A 25,379-nucleotide genomic window follows, 5' to 3' on the forward strand; every position below is an offset into this window, starting at 1 on the left:
ATTAAAACGTTAACCATCTCATTAAAGGGAAACAGTGACACAAGACGATCTGCCAAAAAAGAAGCAATCACACCATTGCACAGACAAATCAAAGACATTCTACAAGTTTTGGAATCCATTATCCACAATCCCATGACAAATGCTGTCACAGTTAGCAGTGCAAAAGAACTTCTCATTCAAATTGATTTCAGTTTTTTGTATTTGTTGGATTTCTGGTGTCAAATTATTTCTCTAATTGACCGGGAAAACAAACTGCTTTAGTCAAAAACCATTTCAATTGACATTGCCACAAAAAAATGAAAGGATTGAAGGCTTCTATTCAGAATCTTTGAGATGTTGGGGTGGACAACATTATCAAAGATGCCACAGAAAAATCTAAAAAAAGCAGAATTGATTGTGACTTTCCAATCAAGAGGAAACGCAAAGTGAAGCGGATAGCACTTTATGAAGCTGAAGATGACTCTCACCTTCTCACAGCAGAAAAAGAATTTGGATCTCAGTGCAGCCTTGTGTTTGACAGCATTATTACACCAATTGAGTGGCGGTTTGAGGCTATGTCTGCTGTATCCTCTGATTTTGACTTCCTCAGTGGGCATTCACTCTCTAAAAGTTCAGTGGATGAACTCAAGAAAAAAGCTGCAAATTTATCTCAAATTTACAAGGCAGATTTAGATTCTCCGATTTCCAGTCAGAAATGGCAAGCTTTAATATCAAACTGCCGCAATGATGGACAACTTTGAAAAATCTAGCCCGATCGACATTTTGCAGCTCATTCATAAATATTCTTTGACCGATGCTTATTCCAACACGGCAATTGCTATTTGCATCTTCCTCACCATACCAGTCACAGTTGCTACGTTTGAGAGAAGTTTCAGTAAACTTAAGCTCATAAAAAACTATATTAGGTCAACAATGGGTCAGGAACGTTTGTTTAGTTTGGCTATAATTTTAATTGAAAATGGAGTGGCAAACAACATTGATTTTGATGATATTATTAGTGAATTTGCCTCAAGAAAAGCCAGAAAAGTGACATAGAACTAAAGTTTGTGCAACCTTAATGACAAATTTAACTTATAACTTGATGTGATAACATTTGTGATCAATAAATCTTTTTTTTTTTGTTTAACTTTCTACTTTTTTTTTTTTTTATGAGGGGGGGAGGGGCAAGGGGGCACAATTTTCTTTTTTTGCCCGAAGCGCAAAATTGGCTTGGTACGGCCCTGGTTTTAGTCCATATATGACTGACTATCTAGGTAAAACATGCAAGGAATGCCACAAGATCAACTAAAAGTTTGGGTCAAGACAAAACTTTTTTTATTTGATTATTCTATTATTTGTGTCTTTGTGGACAGTGGACAAAAACAATTGTAAAAGCAAAATTAAAACCTTGGCATTTAGTTTGACATTCTTCAAGTGTTTGAAAGTTGTTTTCATTTCCCCCAAACCCAGTGTAATAAAAAAGAGTACATATTCCATTTGTGGTATTGTAGAAATAATTTGGAAAATATTCTTCATTAATTTTTAAACCAGAGTTTAACTCTAGAGTACACATTCTTTTATCAAATGCTTCTAAAGTAAGAACAAAGTTTAAAACAAACCTATGACAAGAGTGATAAACAATACAGGTAAACAACAAAATCTTTAAAAGAAATGAGCTTGATAGTATAAAGTGCAATTGCACAGATTTTAGCAGTGTAAGTTTTAAAATCTTTACCTTGATGTTTTGGTAAAATAATCACCTCATCTCTGAGCTGGGTATTGTTGAAGGTTTGAATGCATGCATATTTGGCATACATTGATGATGTAATTTGTTTTAATTGTAAACCTGAAACTCTTCTTTCCTTTCCATCAATCAGATAAACCCCAAAATTAAGAACAAATGAATCAGTCATTAATATTTCAACATCTTGGCGAATTTGAACCCAAGACAAATGGACAACTTTGTGGTCTCCATAGCAGTACACTAAAATATTTTCACTGAGGTCTGCTCTAATAAACTTTGACTTGACATTTGGCGGACGTAACTGAATATCTGCAAATATTATTTGAAAAAACTTTAGATTAAGCAAAAAAAAACTTAACTTTGACTTGACATTTGGCTGTTGTAACTGAATATCTGCAAATATTATTGAAAAATCTTTAGATAAAGCAAAAAAAAAAATTAAACTTTGTCTTGACATTTGCAGATGTAACTGAACATCTGCATATATAATTAGATAAAACTTTAGATAAAACAAAAGAAATTAAACTTTTACATAGAAATATCATAACTATGAAGGTTAACATTCAAAAACAACAAAACAACAAAATAAAACCTAATGTTTGCTGAACCTTGCATCTTCCTTGGTTCTCAACAGAAATTTTAGTTTCTTTTTGACATGCTTCTTTATCCAAATGACATAAATTAATGTAAGTAACCGATTTTAATGAATCCTTTCCACACACATAGCTTCGAGTATTGTTGCAATGTTCATTACATTTGCATTGAGGTTTATTTGTTGCTTCATCAACAAAACATTGAGAACCTTGCTGCAAACATTGATAGTTCGCACAAATTTCTAAAATATGAAAACACTTTTTTAATATATTTAGCAATTTATTTTTTACAGCATCTATGAAAACTCAACTTTTTTTAGATCAAAGAGGAAAAATTATTTTGCTTATTTTGTTATTATATGCTTCTTATTATTCATTATAATTTAAAAGTATTTGTAAAATGTCAAAATATTTATTGTTAGTTCAACTTTTTTCTTTAAATCATGAAAAAAATCTTTAAGGTGTAAATAAAAGGCCTAAACTAAATTTTAAAAATGTTTATAATAATACAGATAGAAGACCTTTAGGCATTCTATCTATATAACCTATCTATCTATACAACCCCTCAAATTTTTTCATTTTAATTTAGTTAAGAAACTAAATTGAAATAAAAAAAAATTTGAGGGGTTTTTGTGTGATGTAATTTTTAATGCAATAAAATTATTTATAAGCATATTAATAACTTGAAATGAAAATAACACTGAAAAACAAATAATTTTTTTTGTGGAGAGCTTGTTAACTAGGTGGTTTTTTAAGACAAATTAAATATGCTGATTTCAAATATGCAACTAATTTTTTACCATCACATCAAGTTGTAAAGATATTTAGGTTCAAACCTAATTTTTAGTATTTTGGGTAAAGTCCCTAATATTGTTGAAAAAGAGATTTTAAAAAACATAAATATTTTTCCTTAAAATTTATTGACAAAAAAATTATATGAAAAAATGCTAAAGACTCTTAAAAAAATTTTAACAGAATGTTTTTCAGCAATAATACAAAAAGTACTTATTCATATTAAAAACGAATAACATTTTTAAAATCTCTATGAAAATATGCTTCTTTTGAGACCCAGGTTGACATACTTTTGAATAACTTTTTTTTCAACAATATTTACCATAAATACTAAAGATTTGAACCTAAATATCTTCACAACTTGCCGTGATGGTAAAAAATGAGTTGCATATTTGAAATCATCATATTTAGTTTGTCTTAAAAAACCACCTAGTTAACAAGATTTCCGCACAAAAAAATTTATTTGTTAATCACTGTAATTAACAGCATGAAAAAAGTTAAATCTAAAAAAGTAAAACCTTATTAATCAATAATGGTGACCAATCAATAATATGACCAATAATAACGATGACCAATAATAATGACCAAACAATAATGGTGACCAATCAATAATGGTGACCATGTAAAAAAAAAATACTTGCAATACTTAACTATCTTATTTGATAGTTTGTTTATATGCAATACCATTTGATAGTTTTTTACTGTGTGTTACCATTTAACAGTTTGTTACTACATGTTACCATTTAATAGTTTGTTACTTTGTGTTACCATTTGATAGTTTGTTACCATGTGTTACCATTTAATAGATTGTCACTAAGTGTTACCTTTTGATGGTTTGTTACTATGTGTTACCATTTCACAGTTAGTTTTACTTTAAATCAGAACATAAAAATTTTTTGCATTCATAATTTTCAGCCAAAGTGCTTTTTTTGTGTTTTAACTGAAGACACATAATAGTTTATATAATGAGACTTAACAACATGTTTTATATTGAATTTTTTGAAATTTCCTCATACAAAATTTTTTTTGTAAAAGTAAAAAGACAGCAGCATTTCAAATGTTATTTTTAAAGCAAAAAATTATTTGCTATAATTTCTACAGACTAAGTATGTGCATATACAAAAAATATATATATATTTTTAACCCTTGGAATTAAAAAAACAAGATTGGCAATAAATTGCTGAACTCAACCTGTTAGAGGTCGGTATCAGGTCAGCAAAAGAAATTTGACACAAAGGGGTTACAATAAAATATAGAAACGTTATTATGTGTTACTGTTGGATAGTTTGTTACTATGTGTTACCATTTAATAGTTTGTTACTAGGTGTTACCATTTGACAGTTTGTTACCATGTGCTACCATTTAATAGTTTGTTACTATGTGTTACCATTTAATAGTTTGTTACTTTGTGTTACCATTTGATAGTTTGTTACCATGTGTTACCATTTAATAGTTTGTCACTAAGTGTTACCTTTTGATGGTTTGTTACTATGTGTTACCATTTCACAGTTAGTTTTACTTTAAATCAGAACATAAAAATTTTTTGCATTTATAATTTTCAGCCTAAGTGCTTTTTTGTGTTTTAACTGAAGACACATAATAGTTTATATAATGAGACTTAACAACATGTTTTATATTTAAATTAAATAAATCCCCAGTCATTTAAAATATAGTCAACTAGCCATAAAAACTAGGCCAACTAATACAAAAGCTATGTTTGAAACAGCCTGCAGATCCTGGAAAACAGTAGTTTATAAAAACAATATGACAGGTATATTTTAATTTTTTGTGACCTGAATTTTTTGAAATTTCCTCATACAAATTTTTTTTTGTAAAAGTAAAAAGACAGCAGCATTTCAAATGTTATTTTTTAAGCAAAAAATTATTTGCAATAATTTCTACAGACTAAGTATGTAAATATACAAAATATATATATATATATTTTTAACCCTTGGAATTAAAAAAACAAGATTGGCAATAAATTGCTAAACTCAACCTGTTAAAGGTCAGCATCAGGTCAGCAAAAGAAATTTGACAAAAAGGGGTTACAACAAAACATAGAAACAAGATTAGAAATTTTTTGCCAACCTCAGGCACTTTTAGGTGGATCCTAACTCCAAGGGCTGTACACACACACACACACACACACACACACACACACACACACACACACACACACACACACACACACACATACACACACACACACACACACACACACATACACACACACACATTTTTTTTAAACATCTTCACTTCCAACAAGGCTGCAAGCAACCACTAATTAAAGTTGGAAGTTACTGGAAGAGAAAAGATGAAGATTGTAGAGCAAGATACAGATTGACAGACGAATTAAAGGATTGCAAATTATATGTATCAGGAAAGCAAGATGAAGGAAGCGAATTCCAAAGAACTGATTTTTGAGGGAAAAAACTAGATGAATAAGAGTTTTTGGAGCACTTAGGAACAGTCACAGAAAAAGGATGAGATTTAATTGTAACACGACAATGAATTTTAGTAGATGGCACAAGAGATACTAGCTCTTTAGAGCATTGCCCATTATAGTATTTGTAGAAAAGAGAAAGAGAAGCAACATTACGACGATGTGATAATGGTTGGCTGCAAGAGCAGATCCAACCATGTTTACAATGCGTTTCTGCACCTTGTCTAAGAGAGAAAGGGCATCATTAGAAGATTTGCCTCAGATATGGCAACAGTATTCCATACAAGGCTGGATTTTAGACTTATAGAGATAGAATCCGAAGTAAGAAAATGTCAAGCTCGATAAAGAGATGCAACCTTAGCAGATGCTAATTTTGCGACAGATTTGATTTATGGTTTCCAAGTAAGATTGGAAGTAAGAGTTAATCCTAGAAGATGAAGAGTGGATGACTCATTGAGTACATACTGTTCATAAATATAGGAAGATCTAAAATATTGCGATAACAATTGGTTGAAAAAATTGAGTTTTATCTGAATTGAAGTTCACCAGCCACTGTGAGCCCCATGCTGTAGCAGAAGTTAGATTCTTTTCAAGCTTAAATGCCCCCCCCCCCCCCAGGCAATCAGAGAGAGTTGGCTTCTTATCACGACAAGAATAAATGATAGTATCATCAGCAAACAATGCCACCTTGGATGTGAGAAAATCTGGGAGATCATTAATGTAAATTAAAAAGACTATAGGGCCTAGGATTGAACCTTGAGGAACCCCTGAAGTTACAGGATATGAAGAAGAGTGCTGTCCATCGAGGACAACTTTTATACTACGATTGGAAAAGGACTTAATAATCTAAAAGATGTTACCAGATACACCGTAAGAAGAAAGCTTATGGAGAAGACCAGCATGCCAAACTTTATCAAAAGCTTTAGAAATGTCAAGAGCGATGGCTTTAACCTCTCCACCTTTATCTAATGTATGATAAAACCTATCGGTTACTAGTGTTAGCAAATCAGCTGTAGAACAAGAAGATTGAAAACCATATTGATGGTCAGAAAGTAAGTTATTAGATTCAAGATGAGAAATTAAGTGTTTGTTAATTAAAGATTCAAAAACCTTGCTTAGGATTGGAAGGAGACTAATTTGACGGTAGTTAGACAAATCAGATCGCTCTCCAGAATTTTTGAAAATAGGGATAACAGATGCAGCTTTCCAGCAGGCTGGAAAACAAGACTCTGATAAGCTCTTGTTGAATAGTTTTGAAAGTATAGATGACAGCTCCGGAGAACACTTCTATAAAAGACTATAAAAGGTATGTTGTCTGGGCCACAAGCTGAAGAAGAGTCAAAGCAGGAAATCATTTTAGATATAGAAGCTGGAGTGATACAAATGTCAAGCAATGGATCAACCTGTTTATTGGCTATGTCAGGTAGAACGCAACTAGTGGAATCAAGAGATGATATTGATGAAAAGTTCTTAGCAAGTAGTTCAGCTTTGTTGGTAGGTGAGGTGACAAAGTCTGAACCATACAAGAGAGGTGGAATTACAGATTTGCCCTTATTATTGATATTATTAAAGATTCTCCAGAAGTCACGAGAGCCTAATTTTTGTGATGAAATACAAGATTTCATGACCTGAAAATAGCGGGCTTTGGCGTAAGACAAAACCTTTTTAACTTAACTAATATATTTTAACTAAATTTTTGAAAAATTAATCAAAATACAATCTTTACAATGATTTGCAGCAGCCTCAGCAGACTGATGCAACTATGTTTGCTCTACAACTGACAAATTGTGCCAATTGCTGACAATGCCAAAGCTGTTCTCAAAATACGATTTTTGTAATGATTTGCCAGCCTCAGCAGATTGATGCAGTGGGCAACTATGTTTGCTCTACAACTGACAGATTGTGTCAGCTGCTGACAATGTCAAAGCTGTTCACAATGATAATATTAAATAAAACAAACATGTTTGAAAAAAGAAAAAAAAAACCAAATATGTTGGAAAAATAAAACAAAGAAAAATATGCTATTGTGAAACTAGATTGTATTGGTTTTAGGGGAAGAAAAATAACAACTGAAGGGATAATTAAACAATATATATTAATCTTCTATAAATATATTGCTATATATTTTTTATTGTAATATAAAATATATTATACTAATAATCTACAATTTTTAAAGAATTATAACAATCTTTTATAACAATGTGGTAGTGGTGTAGTGCTAGAGTGGTGCAGTGGTAGAAGTTTGGAACTTGACCCCTACTAATCCCTCAAGGTACCGCACTCAATTTATTCCTCCATGCAGCGGCCTTTTTTTGTTCATGTTTTGGAATAAAGTTAGTTAAGAGTAAAGTTTTAATCCAAACAAAAAATAATAACAAATTTAAAAAAAAAAAAGTAGACTCTTAACTATGGTGGCCCCCTCAACCACCTTGGAGAGGTAAGTAACATTGAAAATAAAAATAGAATTAAAAAAAAAAGAATTTCTTGCTGCATAATTAAATTAGTTGGTTTTGAATAGTTAACTAAATTAGTTTAGCTAGCAGTTAATTAAATTTCTATTAAACTTTTAAAAATAGTATCTGCAATTCTTTAAATGCTATAAATTTAAATCCAATGAAACCTCAGTGATGAAAGATCAGGTAAGACTGGCAAATTAGAAAGAGTTATAAAATTAATGGAAACAAAGTCTATAACAAACAATGCAGAGGTAAATTTGTCAACCCCATTTTTTTCAAATTTAGCTTTGATTAAATTTTTGTGCTGGAAAAATAATTTCCTCAAAAGTAATTATGAAAACGCAAATTGCAATGTATCATTTATTATTTTGATAAACGATACAAAACAACTGCATGGATAAAAAACATGTTACAATATTTAAAAATGTAAAAAAAAAAACAAGAGCAATAGAAATAGAACTTAAATCACTAATGGTTCAATCAATCAGCTCTATTTAAATGAACATCAATTTAAATGAACATCAATTTAAATGAACATCAATTTTGTATCTTAAGCTAGGAGCTAAAAGTAAAAAAGACATTTTTCTTTCATAACCTAATGTTTCATTTATTATATTTTTATAATACACAACAAATTAAATATTTTATATAATAAAACGCATTGCTACACAATGTAATAAATCTAAAATACAAAGCACACTAAAACTAAAAAAGCTCCATTGTTGAATTTAATTTTCAAATTTAAAATAAAAAAATATTGATGTACAAATACTAATATCCAACATTAACTTTATTTTAAAAACATATTAACTTAAAAATTCATTATATTAATTTTATTTAAAACCACCTAATCACTTTATATATATTAATTTATTAACACTATTTTTAACATGATGTAATTAAACTAAATAATATCAATAATAACCTTTATGACAATTAGAAGGTTCTGTTAACAATGCAGGGGCTGGATTGCAGGATTTTTGATGATAACAACATCTTAAAAAAAAAAAAACAGTTTAACAAAATACAGTTAAACAAAAAAAAATTTAAATAAAGTTAAGTGTGCAGAATAACAAGTTCGAGTAAATTATTCTCCGCAACTTTTATGTTTTTTTTTCTATTGGCTTCAAGGCCTTTTTTATGTATTTATTCAATAGATGATCCAAAAACAATTACTGTCAATTTCTGTTTTTCTTTTCCAGTTGAGCTTGAAATGCAACTCAGAATTAGGTTGAACATTACCAACAATATAAAATGGGAACCACATTCCTGAAAAATACATTTTTACATCGGGTATAGCGAAACCACTGCAAACAACTTTTGAGTGATTCAAGAAAACATAAGAAATAAAATAGAAATTTCAAAGACCAGATCTTTGAGAAAACAAAAACAAATTATTGTGCAAAGCAATAAATATTTAAAACTAACACGCTTTAACAAGTGGTGATACATTATTTGATACATTATATGCCACAGTCCTGCTAACAACATGTTCCACAGTAATTGTGATAATTTCATTTTTAACTTCTTTCTTTTCTTTTTAATAAAAGGTTCAAAAATTTGTTGTAAATTTAGTTTATCAGCCAAACTTAAGTGTATATCTCACCGCCATAAGGTTGCCTTTCTTCATCTTTTCTACAAGTACTATTAAGTACTTAATAGAACTTGTAGAACTATTAAGTACCTAATATATAATATACTACTTAAGTACTATTAAGTACTTAATAGTACTTAAGTAGTATAATTATTATAATTATTACAATTATAATTGTTGATCAACAATTATAATTGTTGATCAACCAAGCTATCATCTAAATCTTCATTAAACCAAAACTAAATCTTATGAGAGTTGTTTTTTAGCCAAGTCACATCCTTTTACAGTAACTGTTCCTTCGTGTTATAAAACCAAATATTGGAAAAAAAGAATCCAAAAATATATTACAAGAAATCAATACCCAAGAGTTCAGTTCCTCTTTAATGAAATTGGGCTTCAAAAGCTGCGGAGCTGGAGCTATAGACCCCCTTCAAAACTGCTAGAGGCCAATTTTTAAAAATCGCTAAAGACGCCTCTGTATGCATGTATATATATTTGTGTGTTCATATATATATATATATATATATATATATATATATATATATATATATATATATATATATATAAAGCAAAAACTATTTTTTTGCTAAACCATTATTATACTTAAAAACAAATATTATTTTTGAAATCAGTATTTTATTGCACCTTTTTCAAAAACTCTGCATAGTTATATATATATATATATATATATATATATATATATATATATATATATATATATATATATATATATATATATATATATATATATATATATATATATATATATATATCAATCAATAAATCAAAATTTATTGACCAATATAATAAATAAACAATGGGTAAAATAAAGTGGATTAGAATAAGACTAATGCACTTGAATATAAACAAAACCCAAGAAAAAAAATAAAAAAATAAAATAAAGATAAGAAATTAAAGTGTTATAAATATAACACAGCCCTCCATTTAAACATCAGTGGAGACTGCAAGAACCTGTCTGAGTTAACAAAAGCTTTTATGATGAGGTTCTCACTATTCTGCAGCAGTAACAGTGAGGAGTATTGTTGTTTGCGAATTACAACATTAAGTAAATGGGCACCATGTTCCACAAATAATTCACTTGCACTGTTCCATGGTGGCTTGTTTAATATCAAGCGAAGTGCATTATTATATGCAACACATAGGCAATGGAATGAGTCTTTTCTCCAAAGATACCACAGCTGACATCCATAGATTGGGCTGCAAAAGGCATTAAATAACATGATCTTTGTTTGTATCTGTGTAGAGCTGAACTTTCTATGGATGAGCTTAGCTTTAGTATAGATAGAGCGCACATGTTTTAAAATATCTTTGTCATCCTGCATATCATTTGAGATCAAGTGACCCAGATATTTATAATGACTAGTGTATGTGAGAACCATGCCAAATAATGTGAAACTAGAGCTATTTATAAGGGGTTTATAAATTTCAAAAAACATTATTTGAGACTTAATTTTGCTATAAACTATATCATGTTTCACAGCATAACTGGAGCATAAATCAAGTAAGATCTGGAGACCTTTAGCTGAGGGTGCACACAGGACAATATTGTCAGCATCAAGAAGATGGTTAACAAGAGAAGGACCCAAGCAACAGCCTTCGGTAGTTTTATTGAGTAAAACACTAAGATCGTTAATATATATATTAAATAGAAGAGGAGACAGTACACCTCCTTGTCGCACTCCATTACTGATATTAAATGTTTTGGATAATATTCCACCCCAAAGGATCTGAGCTGTTTGACCAACATACCAGACAATAAGTAAGCGTAAAGTTACACCAGAGATAATTTTAGTTTTGTAAATAGTGTATCAAAGCAAACTCTATCAAAGGCTTTACTAATGTCAATAAATGCCACATGCATATTTGAGCCATGTGATAGGTAAAAATTTAAAATATCTTTTAAAATAAGAACTGGTATAATAGTGCTATGGTTTTTCTTAAATCCGAATTGGTTTGGAGTCCCAGTGAAACTTTCATTAATGCGTGAGACAAAAACATGTATCCATGGCAAAGCATGGAGGAAAAACATAAAGACAAAATATTAAAGTAATTTGGGCTAGCATAGAGATAATGCTCCAACTGAAGTCCAAAATGGTCAGCTGCTTTTCCACAGGACATACGATTTATGATAGATTGGACTACATCAGGAGTGACAAAATAGGCATCATCTTTAAGAAGATTACAGTGTTTAACTATAAAGTCGTCATTTATATTTCATGTTGGCTTGACTGAGTTGAACAGAGTGAAATAGTTATTATACCACATGTGGCATACATTATCAGGATCTGAGGCAGAGTCAATAGAAGGTGGAAGACTACATTTATCGCTGCGAATAGAAGTCATGATAGATCAGAAACTGGTATAGTTGCTAAACTGTTCACCAGCTTTTCTGCTTTTATAGTATCTTCTTTTTTTTTGCAGAAACGAATGGCATATTTATATAGAGCTCTTGAATTTTTAAAAAGATTGAAGATTGGGCCAAATTTTGGTTTATTATAGCTACGCCATGAGCAGAACGCATCTTTAGCAGCCTTATGAGCATCTTTAACATAATCTGTCCAACCTGTCATAGGTTGTTTTCTATTTAAACTTGATTTAGAATAATTAAGACACTGAGATGAAGATTGAGTAAGACATTCATTCAGAATATTGTACCGATGGTTAATCTGCTTAACATGCTCATGTGAGCTACAATGTACATTATTACAGTTAATTACTTCAAACTGACTCCCGTTAATTGAAGACACTAAGTTAGACACAGTGGAAGTGTGGTAATATGCGGTAGTGGTGTAGTGGTAATAATAAAAATATGCGTTAGTGGTGTAGTGGTAAAGCGCTCGCTTTAAAAAAAAGCAAGAGGTTCCGAGTTCGATCCCCACCACGTCCCTGGTAGTACCGCGCTCAACTTGTTTCTCCCCGCAGCAGCCTTGTTCGTCAAGGTTCGTGTTTCAGAGTTATAGAATTAAGAGAGGGTTATAACCACTATTAAGTAGCCTCCTCATCTGTAGTGGCCTTCTAGGCCTTGAGGAGGTGAATAACAAAAAAAAAGAAAGAAAAAAAAAAAGAAAAAAAAGTATACTCCTTTATCATAATGGTTGACAAAGCATTAAAATTTATTTTAGGAGATCTTGTCAAAGTAGGGTGAGCAGTATAAGAAGAAGATATATTAATTTTAAATGAGATATCAAATGCTAAAGGTAAATGATCAGATGAACTAATTGGATCACAATTAAAGTCACCAGTAATAACAAATTTACCATTTAAATCTGAAATAAGAGCTGAAAGACTACCAAGGCATTCGAGATACTCATCAACATTCTCATATGAATCACAAGGCATGTAAACATTGATAGTTGTGAACTTATCAGAGAAGTTATTTACAAGTTGGATAGCAACAGACCATGAATTATCAGTAGTAACAACTCGAGTTCTGCAGAAGACAGAATCACAACACAGGATAGCAACACCACAAAACGGTCTGCCACGAATAAAACCTGCTGAAGAATCAGTTGGAGACGCTCCAAAGCCAAAAAAACCAGGTTCAATGTTGTTCAAGAAACTAAGTTCAGTATTGAGTAACCAAATCTCTTGGAGACAGATATCATATGTTGCAGACAATAGTACTAATTTGTGTGTAGAACTTTGCACACCACGACAATTAAAGCTACAGACCCTTACTGCCATTTTCAAAGATATATATAAGATATATATGTTATATATATATTATACATATATATATATATATATATATATATATATATATATATATATATATATATATTATATATATATACTTAAATTTATTTATACATATATATATATATGTATATATATATATATATATTATATATATATATATATAATATATATATATATATATATAAAGTATATATTATATATATATATATATATATATATATATATATATATATATATATATATATATATATATATATATATATATATATATATATATATATATATATATATATATATATATATATATATATATATATAAACTATGCAGTGTTTTTGAAAAAAGTGGAATACAAATAATATTTGCTTTTAAATAAAAGGATGATTTAGCAAAAAAAATTGATTTTGCTTTTTTTTTTTCAAACCATCAAAAATGTCAATAAGAGCCTCAAGAAATTACCACATTTAAGAAAAAAATTTATTATTTATACAAACAAAAGCTAAGAATTTGAAAATGATTCTCATTTTCTTAGCTTTGAAAATGAGAGATTCTCATTTTCAAAGCTAAGAAAATGAGAATCATTTGAACCTTACAAATTTTCTAAAACATTTTTGCTCTAATCAGTTATAACAAAATTTTAATACCTTGTACAAGATTTTATATAGCAAAACTTCGTTCGAACATCTTGACATCTCAAAGAGGATGGATATTGTAATGGGCATTTTTCTAAAAATAATAAAGTTGTAGTAAATCTTGACATTAAAATTTATTTTCTTTACATATTTAAATTAAAACTATATTTTCATTAGGAAATGTTTCATTTGAGTTTATTATGAAATTCTTAAATTTCGAATTTATTGTCAAGTTTAATGCAAATGTTCCATTATAATTTTATTTTAAATGACATTATGGAAGAGTCAAAGTAACTTTTAGCAACTAGATACCTACCCTGACATCAGCCTATTTTGTCGAACTAAAAATGAGTATTTTTATTAGGATACTACTAAAAGGACTACCATCCAAAGTTTACTTGTTCCTTCTACCATTACCCACAACTATTTTATTTATTTAAATTTTTTCTCGGGTGGGTGAGGAGGGGAGGAAGGGAGAGGGAGGTTATACAAAGTTTTTTTTTTCCTAGGTAAGCTTCTTATTTACCTCAAGCAGGTGAAGAGGGTATAGGGGTTGCACTGCTTAACAGCAGGATAACCATACTATAGTAAGAAGTAGGTCATTAATTAAAAAGAGGTCACAAAAAAGTATGGACACTTAGTGAACAATCTAGAAATTTTTGAAAATTTCTTGAAAGTGCTAAAGGTTTGTGAAAAACACACATACTTTAAAGCCTTGTTGTCCTGGTCATAAAAAAAAAGTTTTTATGGAACAACAACAACAATTTTTTAAGTTTTTTTGGCATAACAGGTTAGAAAAAAACAACCCAAGGGCAAAACAAAAAATAAATATATTATACATAGTGTTACTTTCAACCGTCTAATTGTGGCATTACCTAACTTACTTTAGTTGAAGCAGTCTTTGTTTATCTGGAAATCTATAAACGAGTGGTTTAATTAAATTAAACATGCTTCTTGTTTGAAATAATATTCAAACTTCAAAATTCAAAAAAGCATTCGGACCCAATTATCTACTGGTTTAATTGTTGTTGAAAGAGCTGAATTCATGTTGCATGATACACAATGTGAATCCTCAAAGGGTCTCATTATTTATGTTCGAATTACAAGAGTGTTTGTATTGAAGGAGTTCAATACTAAATATTAAACGGTAAAGGTACCAAAGAATTTGTTCGAATAAAATGATCTTTCGAATTATAGAAGTTTGAATTATTAGAGTTCAGCTGTATTTTGCATACGATTTGTTGTTGTTGTTATTATTACTATTTATTTTCATTTTATTATCACAAACGAAGCTTAAATAAGTCAAGTTGGAAGTTGGGTGTCGTAATGATTTATGCCAATTAAAAAAAAGGTACAATATTGTAGAACTAAACTCATTAATGGGATTGTATGTGGTACATGAACCACATACAATCCCGTTAATGAGTTCAATCATGTTTTAACATGTGTACACATGTTACCCCCGTTTACCCCCTACTTCCTAACTACAATAATTATATATTATAAGTAGGGTTATAGAACTTGAATTAAAAGTCTCTTTCTAAAACATTTGTAACATTTTGTAAAACCGTTTAAAACATTTTATAAAACTGTGTAAAACATTTTGTAAAACTGTTAGCCAACTGCGAAGGACAATAAATGATTTATTTTTCTATCATTTTTTTTTCTTAACTCGCTTGTTTTTGTGATTTGGCATGCTTAATTTTTTTTTTCATCTTTTGCCTGAATATCAGGTGATAAGCCTTGTTTATAGTTTTAAAACAATGTACTTTTTTTGTGTACATAAAATTTATAAAAGCAAGTATATTTTATGTATCTACTTTTATATACATATTAGACAAGCAATTTTTTTTATATTTGTTTTTATATTTTATAGTTTAATCTCTAATCATTTTGGTTTAAATAAAGTTATATGCAACTTAACTAGGCACCTAGTTCTCAAACCATCAAATTATGAAACTATGTTAAATATATTTATTTGCGTGACAACTTACAACTTATTAATATCAAATTATTAGTTCTGTATGGTACGGGGCAGCACCGACAGTCCAACAGGTTAACATTAACAGGGTTTCAGTTTCAGTAAATGTCTCATTTGTTTCTCTAAAACAAAGCTATAAATATATCTTAAGACTGTCACCTTTCTGTTCACAGATGCAACGACAAACAACATGTAAAGTATACATTAAAATAAAGTTTTAATGTTTCGATTTTAGCAATTCAATTATACGCCACAATTTTTCCATTTTTTGTAGGTAACATTAGTCTTTTATTAATAGCTTTTAGGATAAAAGCTTTTGAGGAAAAACAAAGTAGTAATGGTTGGTTATTTTTACAACAATTTATTATATATCATTAAAATATATTATTGACATTAAGACCCTAAACCTTTAGTGTTCTTTCATCTTTAAGTTTTAGATAAAGCATGCGGTCGTCGATAAATTTCGTTTTAAAAATTGTCACATACACTTTTTAAAATTACTTCTTTTGCGTAATTACACTAAGCAATGATAGTTTTAATTGAAAACATCAACAAACGAGCCAAAATATTTCTCTTAATTAAAATGTCATCGAAACAGTTAGAAAAACGAAATAAAATTTTGCACAACTATCTACAAAATGCTTTCTGCATCATTACTTTCAATTGCTAAAACATCTGAATTTAGCAAAACTGCTGTTGATATGGTCATAAAACGATACAAAAGCTCTCTATCTATTGAAAAGCAAAAGAATTTGGAGGAAAGAGTGGCTATAAGGATAAATAAGCAGCAATTAGTATTCGATGATCATTCGCGGCAAACAGAGAACAAGCCAAAAGATTTCAGAGTTTTTCGTCCGGAAAGTTAAGACATTTTACATTTTTAAGTTTTGTCGAGTCATTAAATATCTAAACTGATCAGATAAGCAATCATTGATGAGCTTGAAAACTTTATGACTAAGTGCTTCCAAAATTTAATGACTGCATAATTATGGATGACGAAACGTACATCAAATGTGACTTCAAACAGCTCCAAGATCCAAACTTTTATACGTCAATTCTTTGTGGACATGTTAGCAACAAGTTCAAAAATAAACCATTGGATAAATTTGGTAAGAAACTTCTTTTGTGGCAAGCAATATGCAGCTGCGGTTTGAGATTTCGAGCTTTCGTCACATCGCTAACTTTAAACTCGGATATTTACATCAAGGAATGTTTGCATTTTTTCTATTGGTTCTAGTCGGATCTTGCTTCTTATCATTAATCTAAGAAGACCGTAGTGTGGTACAATTCGAGAGACATTTAAACACATTTTGTGGAATTGGCAAAGTATATTTGCGTAAGAGTGAGCAAAAGAATTAGTACAGCTAAAGATTTGATTAGAGAGTGTGGACAGTGGACATTAGGAGAAAAAAAAACGAAGATGCTAGTGTAGTGTAAAACAACCGCGAGCGTTTTCTCTCAAAAACTCTAAAACTCAAAAAACATTAGCGGATTTAGTGTAGTGCGTGTGTTTAAAAAATTATTACAGTTGAAAAATTGTGCCTTACGTTTAGGCTTCCATGACTTTAAATTCTAAAGAGCGCTAGAAATGTCTAAATGAATTGACAACTGACACTCTGAAAAACCATTCTGTTTCAAAATAAGCAAGCATGAAGCCTGCCAATTTGTTACAAAAAGGTTATTTTGTACAGTTGATGTAGTTGTTGAATTATTATCTGCTATTCTAGCCACTCTATAAGATATAAATTTAAAATAATTCAAAAAACATGTTTAAAGTTTCATAGCAGTAGTTATTAGGAGTTTTGATAAAAGAACAAAAGTTTCTCATTCTGATGAATTTATTATTTGCAAAAGCTGTTAAAGAACCCTTAATATAAATTGAGATCTTTTATAAATCACAAAATAATCGAAAAACCCTGTAATTTAGCCTTGAATTAAATATCTTTCAAATGTTAATATTGCATGGAAAGCACTCACAAAAAAAATTAATGAAGTTACAACACTCACAAAACCATGCATTTAAAGCAACACATTATTTAAATAAATTAGATAATGGCTCCATAATAAAAAAACTATGATGCTCTTAGCCAATATATGGTCGAGAATATAGCTAAATTTCGTTTATTTCAAATTTTAATAGTAAAGTCTAAATAAAAATAAAATAAGTATGATAAAGTTAATAAAAGTATAAAAAGTTATTAATTATATATAATAAAGACGAAAAATTATTTTAAAATTAAAACAGACATGGTATCACTTGTTTATATTAAAAAGTATCATGAAAATTTGCCATTTAACATTGCTCTTGAAGATATTTTTGCTTTAAGTTTTTAAGCCACTGTTTTCAGTTGATTGACACAGTATTGGGTATATGATTTTTTGATGTTCCAGATATGTCACTTTTAGGCATTGTAATAAAATCAAACTTAAATATTTTCATGATTATGTCAAATAAGAATGTCGGCAAAAAATAGAAAAAAGGGCCCCTCTTACCCAGAATTCGGAGGCAATGAGTTAATAAAATTTATTTTTTTAGAATATTGTACTAAATTTAAATTTATCTACAGCTTTTAAGTTTCATTTAATACTGTTCAACTGTTATAATGTTATAAAGGTTTTGATCTTGTAAAATTTCCGCCCTTTCCAAAATGAGGGAGTTTCACATTGTGAGAACCTTTACTTACATGGTGTTTATAAATATGGTGTTCAGGTGGTAGAATTATTTTGATAAATTTCCAATCAATTTTGTATCTAATAAACATAGATTAAAAAAATTTCCAAGTTTTGCATCTGTGTATAATGCTTGCTATTAAATCGGTACTTTCATTTTTCTGAATTCATCTGCTAGTGATCCGAAAGTCATTTAAATTCCTTTCTCATCGAATGACCCATCATAATTGCAACATAAGTATTTTCGTCAGTGGCCCTATATTTGAGAAAAAATAATTTAGGTATTGCTAATTAAAAATTTACGTTTCATCCTAATTAAAGCTAATAAAATAAAGTACTTACAGATAATCCAAGGATGATGTGATGAGTTTGAGACTGAACTTCAGTTAATTGAGTTGATCTAAAATTCGAAAGTTCGAAAATTGTTTTCAGATTGTGATGATTTTTCTCTATATTTTGAATTGCTCATTGAATGCTCAATTTGTTGACACAGTATAGTTCTGGTGCGTTAATTAAAAATGTGATATTGATGGGTCAAACATGTTCATTACAATCTTAAGAGATCCTTGTTCTCCATCAATACTAACATTTACATAAGAATTAAAAAGATCCAATTTTCTAAAGAAATACACTTTAGTTACTAACATAAATAGGTCAGTAGAATTAACAATATCATTTTTAAAAAACTTTCTTTTTTTAAATTGAAATTTTCTGGCACCCTAAAACTTATCCAAGTAGCGTGATCTGTTCTCAACTTCAGCATAGTTGTTCTCCTGTAATCCGAATCTTCCAACATCTCCTCTCATCTCTTTCATTATACCTAACAACGTACAGTTTGTTAGATCATAGGAAAACGAGGTTGCTCTCCTGAGGAAAACAAGGTATCGAATAGCTAGCTTAATAGCAATTATTAAGCAATTTTTTTTCTAACTATGTTTTATTTTACATTTTACGTCATAAAAAACTTGGTTTTCAGTATTGGATCTAATATATATTTGTGATAATAAATAAAACTGTAACATTGTGATTTTATTATGACATGTCGCTATGTAGATATTGCAGCTTTGTAGCTATCGATAATAATACAATATATCGTATCGATAATAATACAATATATCGTTAGCTATATATCGTAAGTATGTAGCTTGTGAAAAAATAAAAATAAATCTGAAACTGTCCACTGACAGTTTCAGATTTATCTTTATTTTTTCACAAGTTACATACTTAATAGATGTATTGTAACTTTGAAGCTAACCATATTATTACGAGATATCGATAGCTATAGATCGTAGGTATGTAGCTAACTACAATATAACAACAAATCTGAAGCTACTTATGGCAGTTTTATGGTTGAATGGTTTTTGATACAATAACTAGTAGTTTTGTTTATCGGTTACTATGTGAAGTATTAGTGAAACCCGCCAAAAGCGGGTTTTAATTTTTTTTTTAATTTATAGCGGATGCTACTAATGGTCCACTGAGTAACCGATGAGTAAAACTCTAACAAACTGCGCAAAATGCTTATATAGGTCCACTGCTAATTCACTACAATGTATGATTATATCTTGCAAACCTTTTTGTCGTAGATATGCAGTGAACCTATAAAAAAATTTTTAGCGGATGATTTCAGATTCTTTTATATTATTCTTTTTTTTTTTGACAATATCTTTAGCTATGATGAAATTTGGGACAATTTAGTGTAATGCAGTGTTTTCAATGAAATCTACTTTATGTACTCTAAGTCAGTGTAAAGTTTGTCACAGAGTAGTGACATGATGCTAAATTAAGCCATAATAACGGGGTTACCAATATGAGATTTTAAAAACAAAAAAAGACGCTTCTTGAGGCATCTTTGATGTATACTTTAGTGTTCATTGTTCCCATAGTCACAAAAAGAGCTTCTTTCACCATAAAATGCTTGTCAAAAGAAGAATTTTTTGGCAAACTTTTCCATTTGAGTTTTTACAATTCATTTTAAAAATCAGTTTCTTGAGATTAATTGCTAATTAACTGGTATCCTGGAAGAGAGGAAAAATGCATCACAATAAGTTTTATCATCAATATCAAACAAGATGCTGTACATAATTTAATAGACCAGCTTTGAAAAACAAATTAAAAGATTTTCTTGCTTTTCTTTAAGATAAGGAACATTTTTCTTTTTAAAAGATTTATAAATTTCTCTTTACTTTTTGTATTGTGGAAACACTTGTTGAAATTTGTTTTTAACAAGATCTCGTAAAACAAAAACGTTTTTCCTTCCTCTTCTTGATTTCCTTTTGATTGTACAAGTGTCGTTAAATCTATTGAAAACGCTGTGCAATCAAAGCAATTTGCAACTCTTTAGAAATTGTTTTGTTTGATACACCAGGGTTCTCAACAAGATAGTACAATATGTTCAATTATATGTTCAATTCTCAAAGAGCTGTTTAAACTGTATTTGATTTTGTAATCAACTGCTTTCTTATTTCAATTTTACTAATGAAAGGTTTAGATGAATTATTTAATAAAAATTGCTTCGTTATAATGGAGTAAATCAGGATTCATTTTGTTTTGTAAATGCTCAAGGTTAACTTATTGACTTTTACCACTTTTTATTTATATTTGAAAAAAAACTCTATCGGTGCGATTGTTTGCAAGAAAGAAATTTGTATTGTCCGCAAACATTGATTTTCCGAATACAATACATGTCCACAAACATGATATTCTAAATACAATACATGTCCGCAAGCATGGTATTTTGATACGTTTGAAGCTTTATTTACAATACATGTCTGCAAACATGACACACATAACGATTTAAGGTTTATTTATTATTTTATTTAGATCATTTACACGAACCAATAGCAAAATTGGTTTTAAAACCGCTTTAACCGTAATAATCAAGCCCTGTTGAACATCATACTTTATTTCAATTTTTTTTTTCAATTTGAGAACCATATTCTTTCCCATTTGTATAGTAACTTTAATACCACTTTATTTTGTTATTATATTGATAATAAAAAATAGGACAAAAAGATGACAATCATCTCGCCTAAAAATTTTTTGAAATGATAAAAAATTTTAAAAAATTGTAACAACTGATGGTACCCAACGGACATGTATCTAATGCATATTTTTCATCCTCCTTTTTTTTTTTTAGCCTAGACAAAAAAAGTTTTTTAAACGCTGGATTCTTTTTGTTTTATGGGGTTTTAAACTCGCAACAGAGACCATGTGTAATATTTTACGGAATTGTGCCAAATGGGTATTATACGTTTTTAAAAGTTGACTTTAACAAATTTGTTATTGGACGAAATTTCTTTAATTTGTTTCCTTAACTTATTTGAATCAAAATTGGTAGCTGATAAAGTAATTTGTAATTAAAAATAATTTGTTCTAAAGAAAGACTAAAGAAAAAGTTAAAGAATTATAAATAATAAGCTATGTTTAAAAAAAATAAGAAAAAAAAAGTTTTGTAAAAATTTAAAATTAGTTTACTGGTACCTAAATCTTTTTTCGAATCAACACTAAAGCATTGAGTTATGCCACAGGGATTTTCACAACATTTTTCGTTGTTCTTGCATTGAGAATCAATATTGCAGTTTGGTGTTTCGTAACAACTTTTATCACGCTGTGGTGCGTTTGGGAAAAATGGACATTCTCCGGTGCTACCTAACAAATAATCGAAAAAGTTGCGCAATACAGAGGGTGAAAGCTTATGATGGAAATACTTGAAATTTTTTTACTTTTATTAAAAAGTAAAAAATAAATAAATAAAACTAATGCATTAGATTTAATGAATAGTAAAAAAGATTTAGAAATAAACAAGAAAATATTAGGAAAAAAACCTACAGCGACCAACGCTCCACTCCACAACGAAAACAAAACAAAAAAGCCAGCGCATAACTTTTTGGGGGGAATCTATGTAAATAAATAGGTAAAAAGTATTTGTTATTCTAAGAAGTATTTAAAATAAATCATGTGTCATGTTTCACACAAAGGTTTACCTTGTAATCTGTTAAGGACAATGAAGCTACTTGCAATAAATCCTCTCTGTTCGTATTGAATTGGATTTAAAGAATCGGAAAGGTTAAAACAATTTTTTACCTGTAAAAGACCTGTGTAATATTCTGTTCTGTAACTAACACTGACGAAACATCTTTTAAACAAAACTGTCGCAATTTTCAATAATTTTTTCAAACAGAATTTTTTATCAACTACGCAAAAATGGTTTCAAAAAAACTATTTTTTCATAAAATTATTACTAAAGTTTAGAAATATGACACTGTTGATGTTTTCAAATGTATCATTAACAAGCAATTTAAAAAATACTATTGGTGGATTAGCGATTTGGAAAATGCTATTGGTAGATTAGCAGTTCTTTTTTTGTAAAAATAACCTTTATCCTGCTGTAAAGTAAACATTTTTTACTGATTGTTTCTTCAAATAAACTTTATGTATGGAACAAAGAAAAACTAAATTCCACTAAAGACATCTAAAACTAAAAAGCAGAAAAAAGTTGAAACACAAAATACAAAATATTTAATATGTTTATAAGGCTTTTATTTTTATTCTCACTTATTTAACTTTTTTATTCTTTTTATTTTTATTTTTTTCAATAAAGATATAAGAAAAGTAACAAATGTCGGAAATATATAACTGTTAATTAGAAAAACAAACTTAAAAATAAACATATATATATATATATATATATATATATATATATATATATATATATATATATATATATATATATATATATATATATATATATATATATATATATATATATATATACATATATGTATATATATATATATATATATTTTTATAGCTGTGTGGAATAAAATATTTTTCCCCTAAAATAAGGTATTCTTTATTTCAAATTGAATACTGTTGCAGAATGTTTCAAAAAGAGGCTTTTGCGCTTAAATTTTTTTTAAGAATGCTGTTTTTAATAATTATACGATTCAAGGCAAAAACTGGGGGTAGTTATTTATTTATTTCAATTCAATAGTCAACCGACTCCCGTGGTTTGTAGAATCGGTCTGTTCAAATACTTTTTGATATAGAAAAAAATCTCTTACGTAAACTGCTTCTATTTACTAAATTTTTTTTGAAATAACCTAATATTATGATCTATTATAACTTTATGATACTTTCCATTTATTCTCATCAGTTATTTTCTTTATTAAATAGCTATTACTAAAATGTAACATCTGTTTATCAAAACATCATCTTTTACAATTTTGTATTATTGTTTTTTTTGTTTTTTTTTGCTTCTTAAGGTGCCTCAAGAAGACCAAATGGGCCGTGAATTTTGCTTTTATAAAAGCAAAATCCAATAGCTATTGAGCTGAATTTTTGAAAGCAATATTTACCAACAAATTATCTACTAAGATCTGCATCGCATTCAAATCCTAATCAACAAAAAAATAATCAAAAAACTTCATTTAAAAAATCTTTTCTTTTTAATAGAAATCAATAAATCGAGGTATGCTAAGTCAAAAATAAATTTTTTCAAAATGCGTTGAGAATAAATTTGTTTCACAAGACCTAATGACAGAGATATCACAAAACTTACTTATGATATGAGAATAATGTCATGAAGTCTAAAGTAATTAATTATCTTTATTTTTATATTCAGCATCATTATTTGTTGTCGTTAAGTTTGTATCATAATACATTTGTCATATTTTCATTATTAACTTTAATTTTTAAATCATTTTAAATGATTCAAAATGTTAAAGATTAAACTTCGTCAACTGGCTTTATTTCAAAATTGATTTTCCGGTTTTCATGAGAATATTTCTGATTACGAAACTAATTTAAACTTCATATATTTAAAACACTCTAAGGCTTTTTACTTTTTTTAATAAAATTCTTTACCAATATAGTTCTTTATTGACTGTTTTTTTGTCGCTTTTTTACGATTATTTCTGGTTTTACTGGGAAAGAATTTTAAGTTTTTCTGGATAATTTGCAAAACAAACTCATCAAAAATTATAATTTTTTTCTTATGTTATCACTCTACACACATGACAAAAATAGGTTTTAAGTTTTAGGTCAGAGTTCCCCAAATATTTTTATGGAACTTTTATCAGTGACTCTTCAGGATACTAAATCTAGAAGCTTAAAAATCAAAAGGTAGCCGTTTTTGAAAAAAACGATTTCTAACTTTTGTATATTATTTTATAAAAGGGGAGGGGGTGAGAGTTGTAAAGTTAAGGTTTTCCTTATAAAAAGTCAATATTAACACTTTCTAATGATGTTAAAGTTAATCCAGTATTACAGGCAATTAAATTTTGATCATCTTAAGATGTTAATTTTCCTAGAATTGTTGATGGAAGCATTCTTTACTTTATATAGTAATTTATTTGTTTAATATAATAATAGAATGTTTCAAATCCTAGTTATTGTTTCGTTATTGTTAATATTAAACATAAATTACTTTATTAGAAAAATGCCTAATATATTATCTAACAAAACAGCAAACAGCAAAGAAAAACGAGACCATTTATTGAATCCGAAGTTATTAGAGGCTTGCATAAGAATATATGTTAAACCTGAATATTCAATATCTGTGTACAGTTATCCAACAGATATATTCCATATTATGATTAACTAATGAAATTATTTTATTAAAAAATACTTTCTGAAAATAATCATTATTTAAAAATTAATTTACTTTATGTAGGCATTTGTCCAACATGCAAAAAGTATGTAAATTTACTGAAAGAAAGTGAAGACTACCAAATGCAGTTAAAACTCGATGGCAATCTTCCCAATTATCTAGAT

At 28.7% G+C, this 25,379-nt stretch overlaps 1 protein-coding gene across 1 annotated transcript in view; it reads right to left on the bottom strand.

Annotated features, from left to right (window-relative positions):
- The window catches only part of LOC136071923 (uncharacterized), a 40,408-nt gene extending 17,683 nt beyond the window's left edge, over nucleotides 1-22,725 (bottom strand). Inside the window, exons 1-8 of the mRNA XM_065797743.1 lie at nucleotides 22,589-22,725; nucleotides 22,430-22,502; nucleotides 22,086-22,249; nucleotides 13,964-14,045; nucleotides 8,933-9,003; nucleotides 2,316-2,558; nucleotides 1,715-2,032; nucleotides 1,387-1,569 (exon numbers count right to left, since the gene is read on the bottom strand). Coding sequence (XP_065653815.1) covers nucleotides 1,387-1,569; nucleotides 1,715-2,032; nucleotides 2,316-2,558; nucleotides 8,933-9,003; nucleotides 13,964-14,045; nucleotides 22,086-22,249; nucleotides 22,430-22,485 — 1,117 coding nt within the window. The 5' untranslated portion in view covers nucleotides 22,486-22,502; nucleotides 22,589-22,725. The remainder of the gene's footprint in view (nucleotides 1-1,386; nucleotides 1,570-1,714; nucleotides 2,033-2,315; nucleotides 2,559-8,932; nucleotides 9,004-13,963; nucleotides 14,046-22,085; nucleotides 22,250-22,429; nucleotides 22,503-22,588) is intronic.
- Between the last annotated feature and the right edge of the window lie 2,654 nt (nucleotides 22,726-25,379).

Source organism: Hydra vulgaris, chromosome 05 (genome assembly GCF_038396675.1).
Source record: "Hydra vulgaris chromosome 05, alternate assembly HydraT2T_AEP".
Classification (NCBI taxonomy): domain Eukaryota; kingdom Metazoa; phylum Cnidaria; class Hydrozoa; order Anthoathecata; family Hydridae; genus Hydra; species Hydra vulgaris.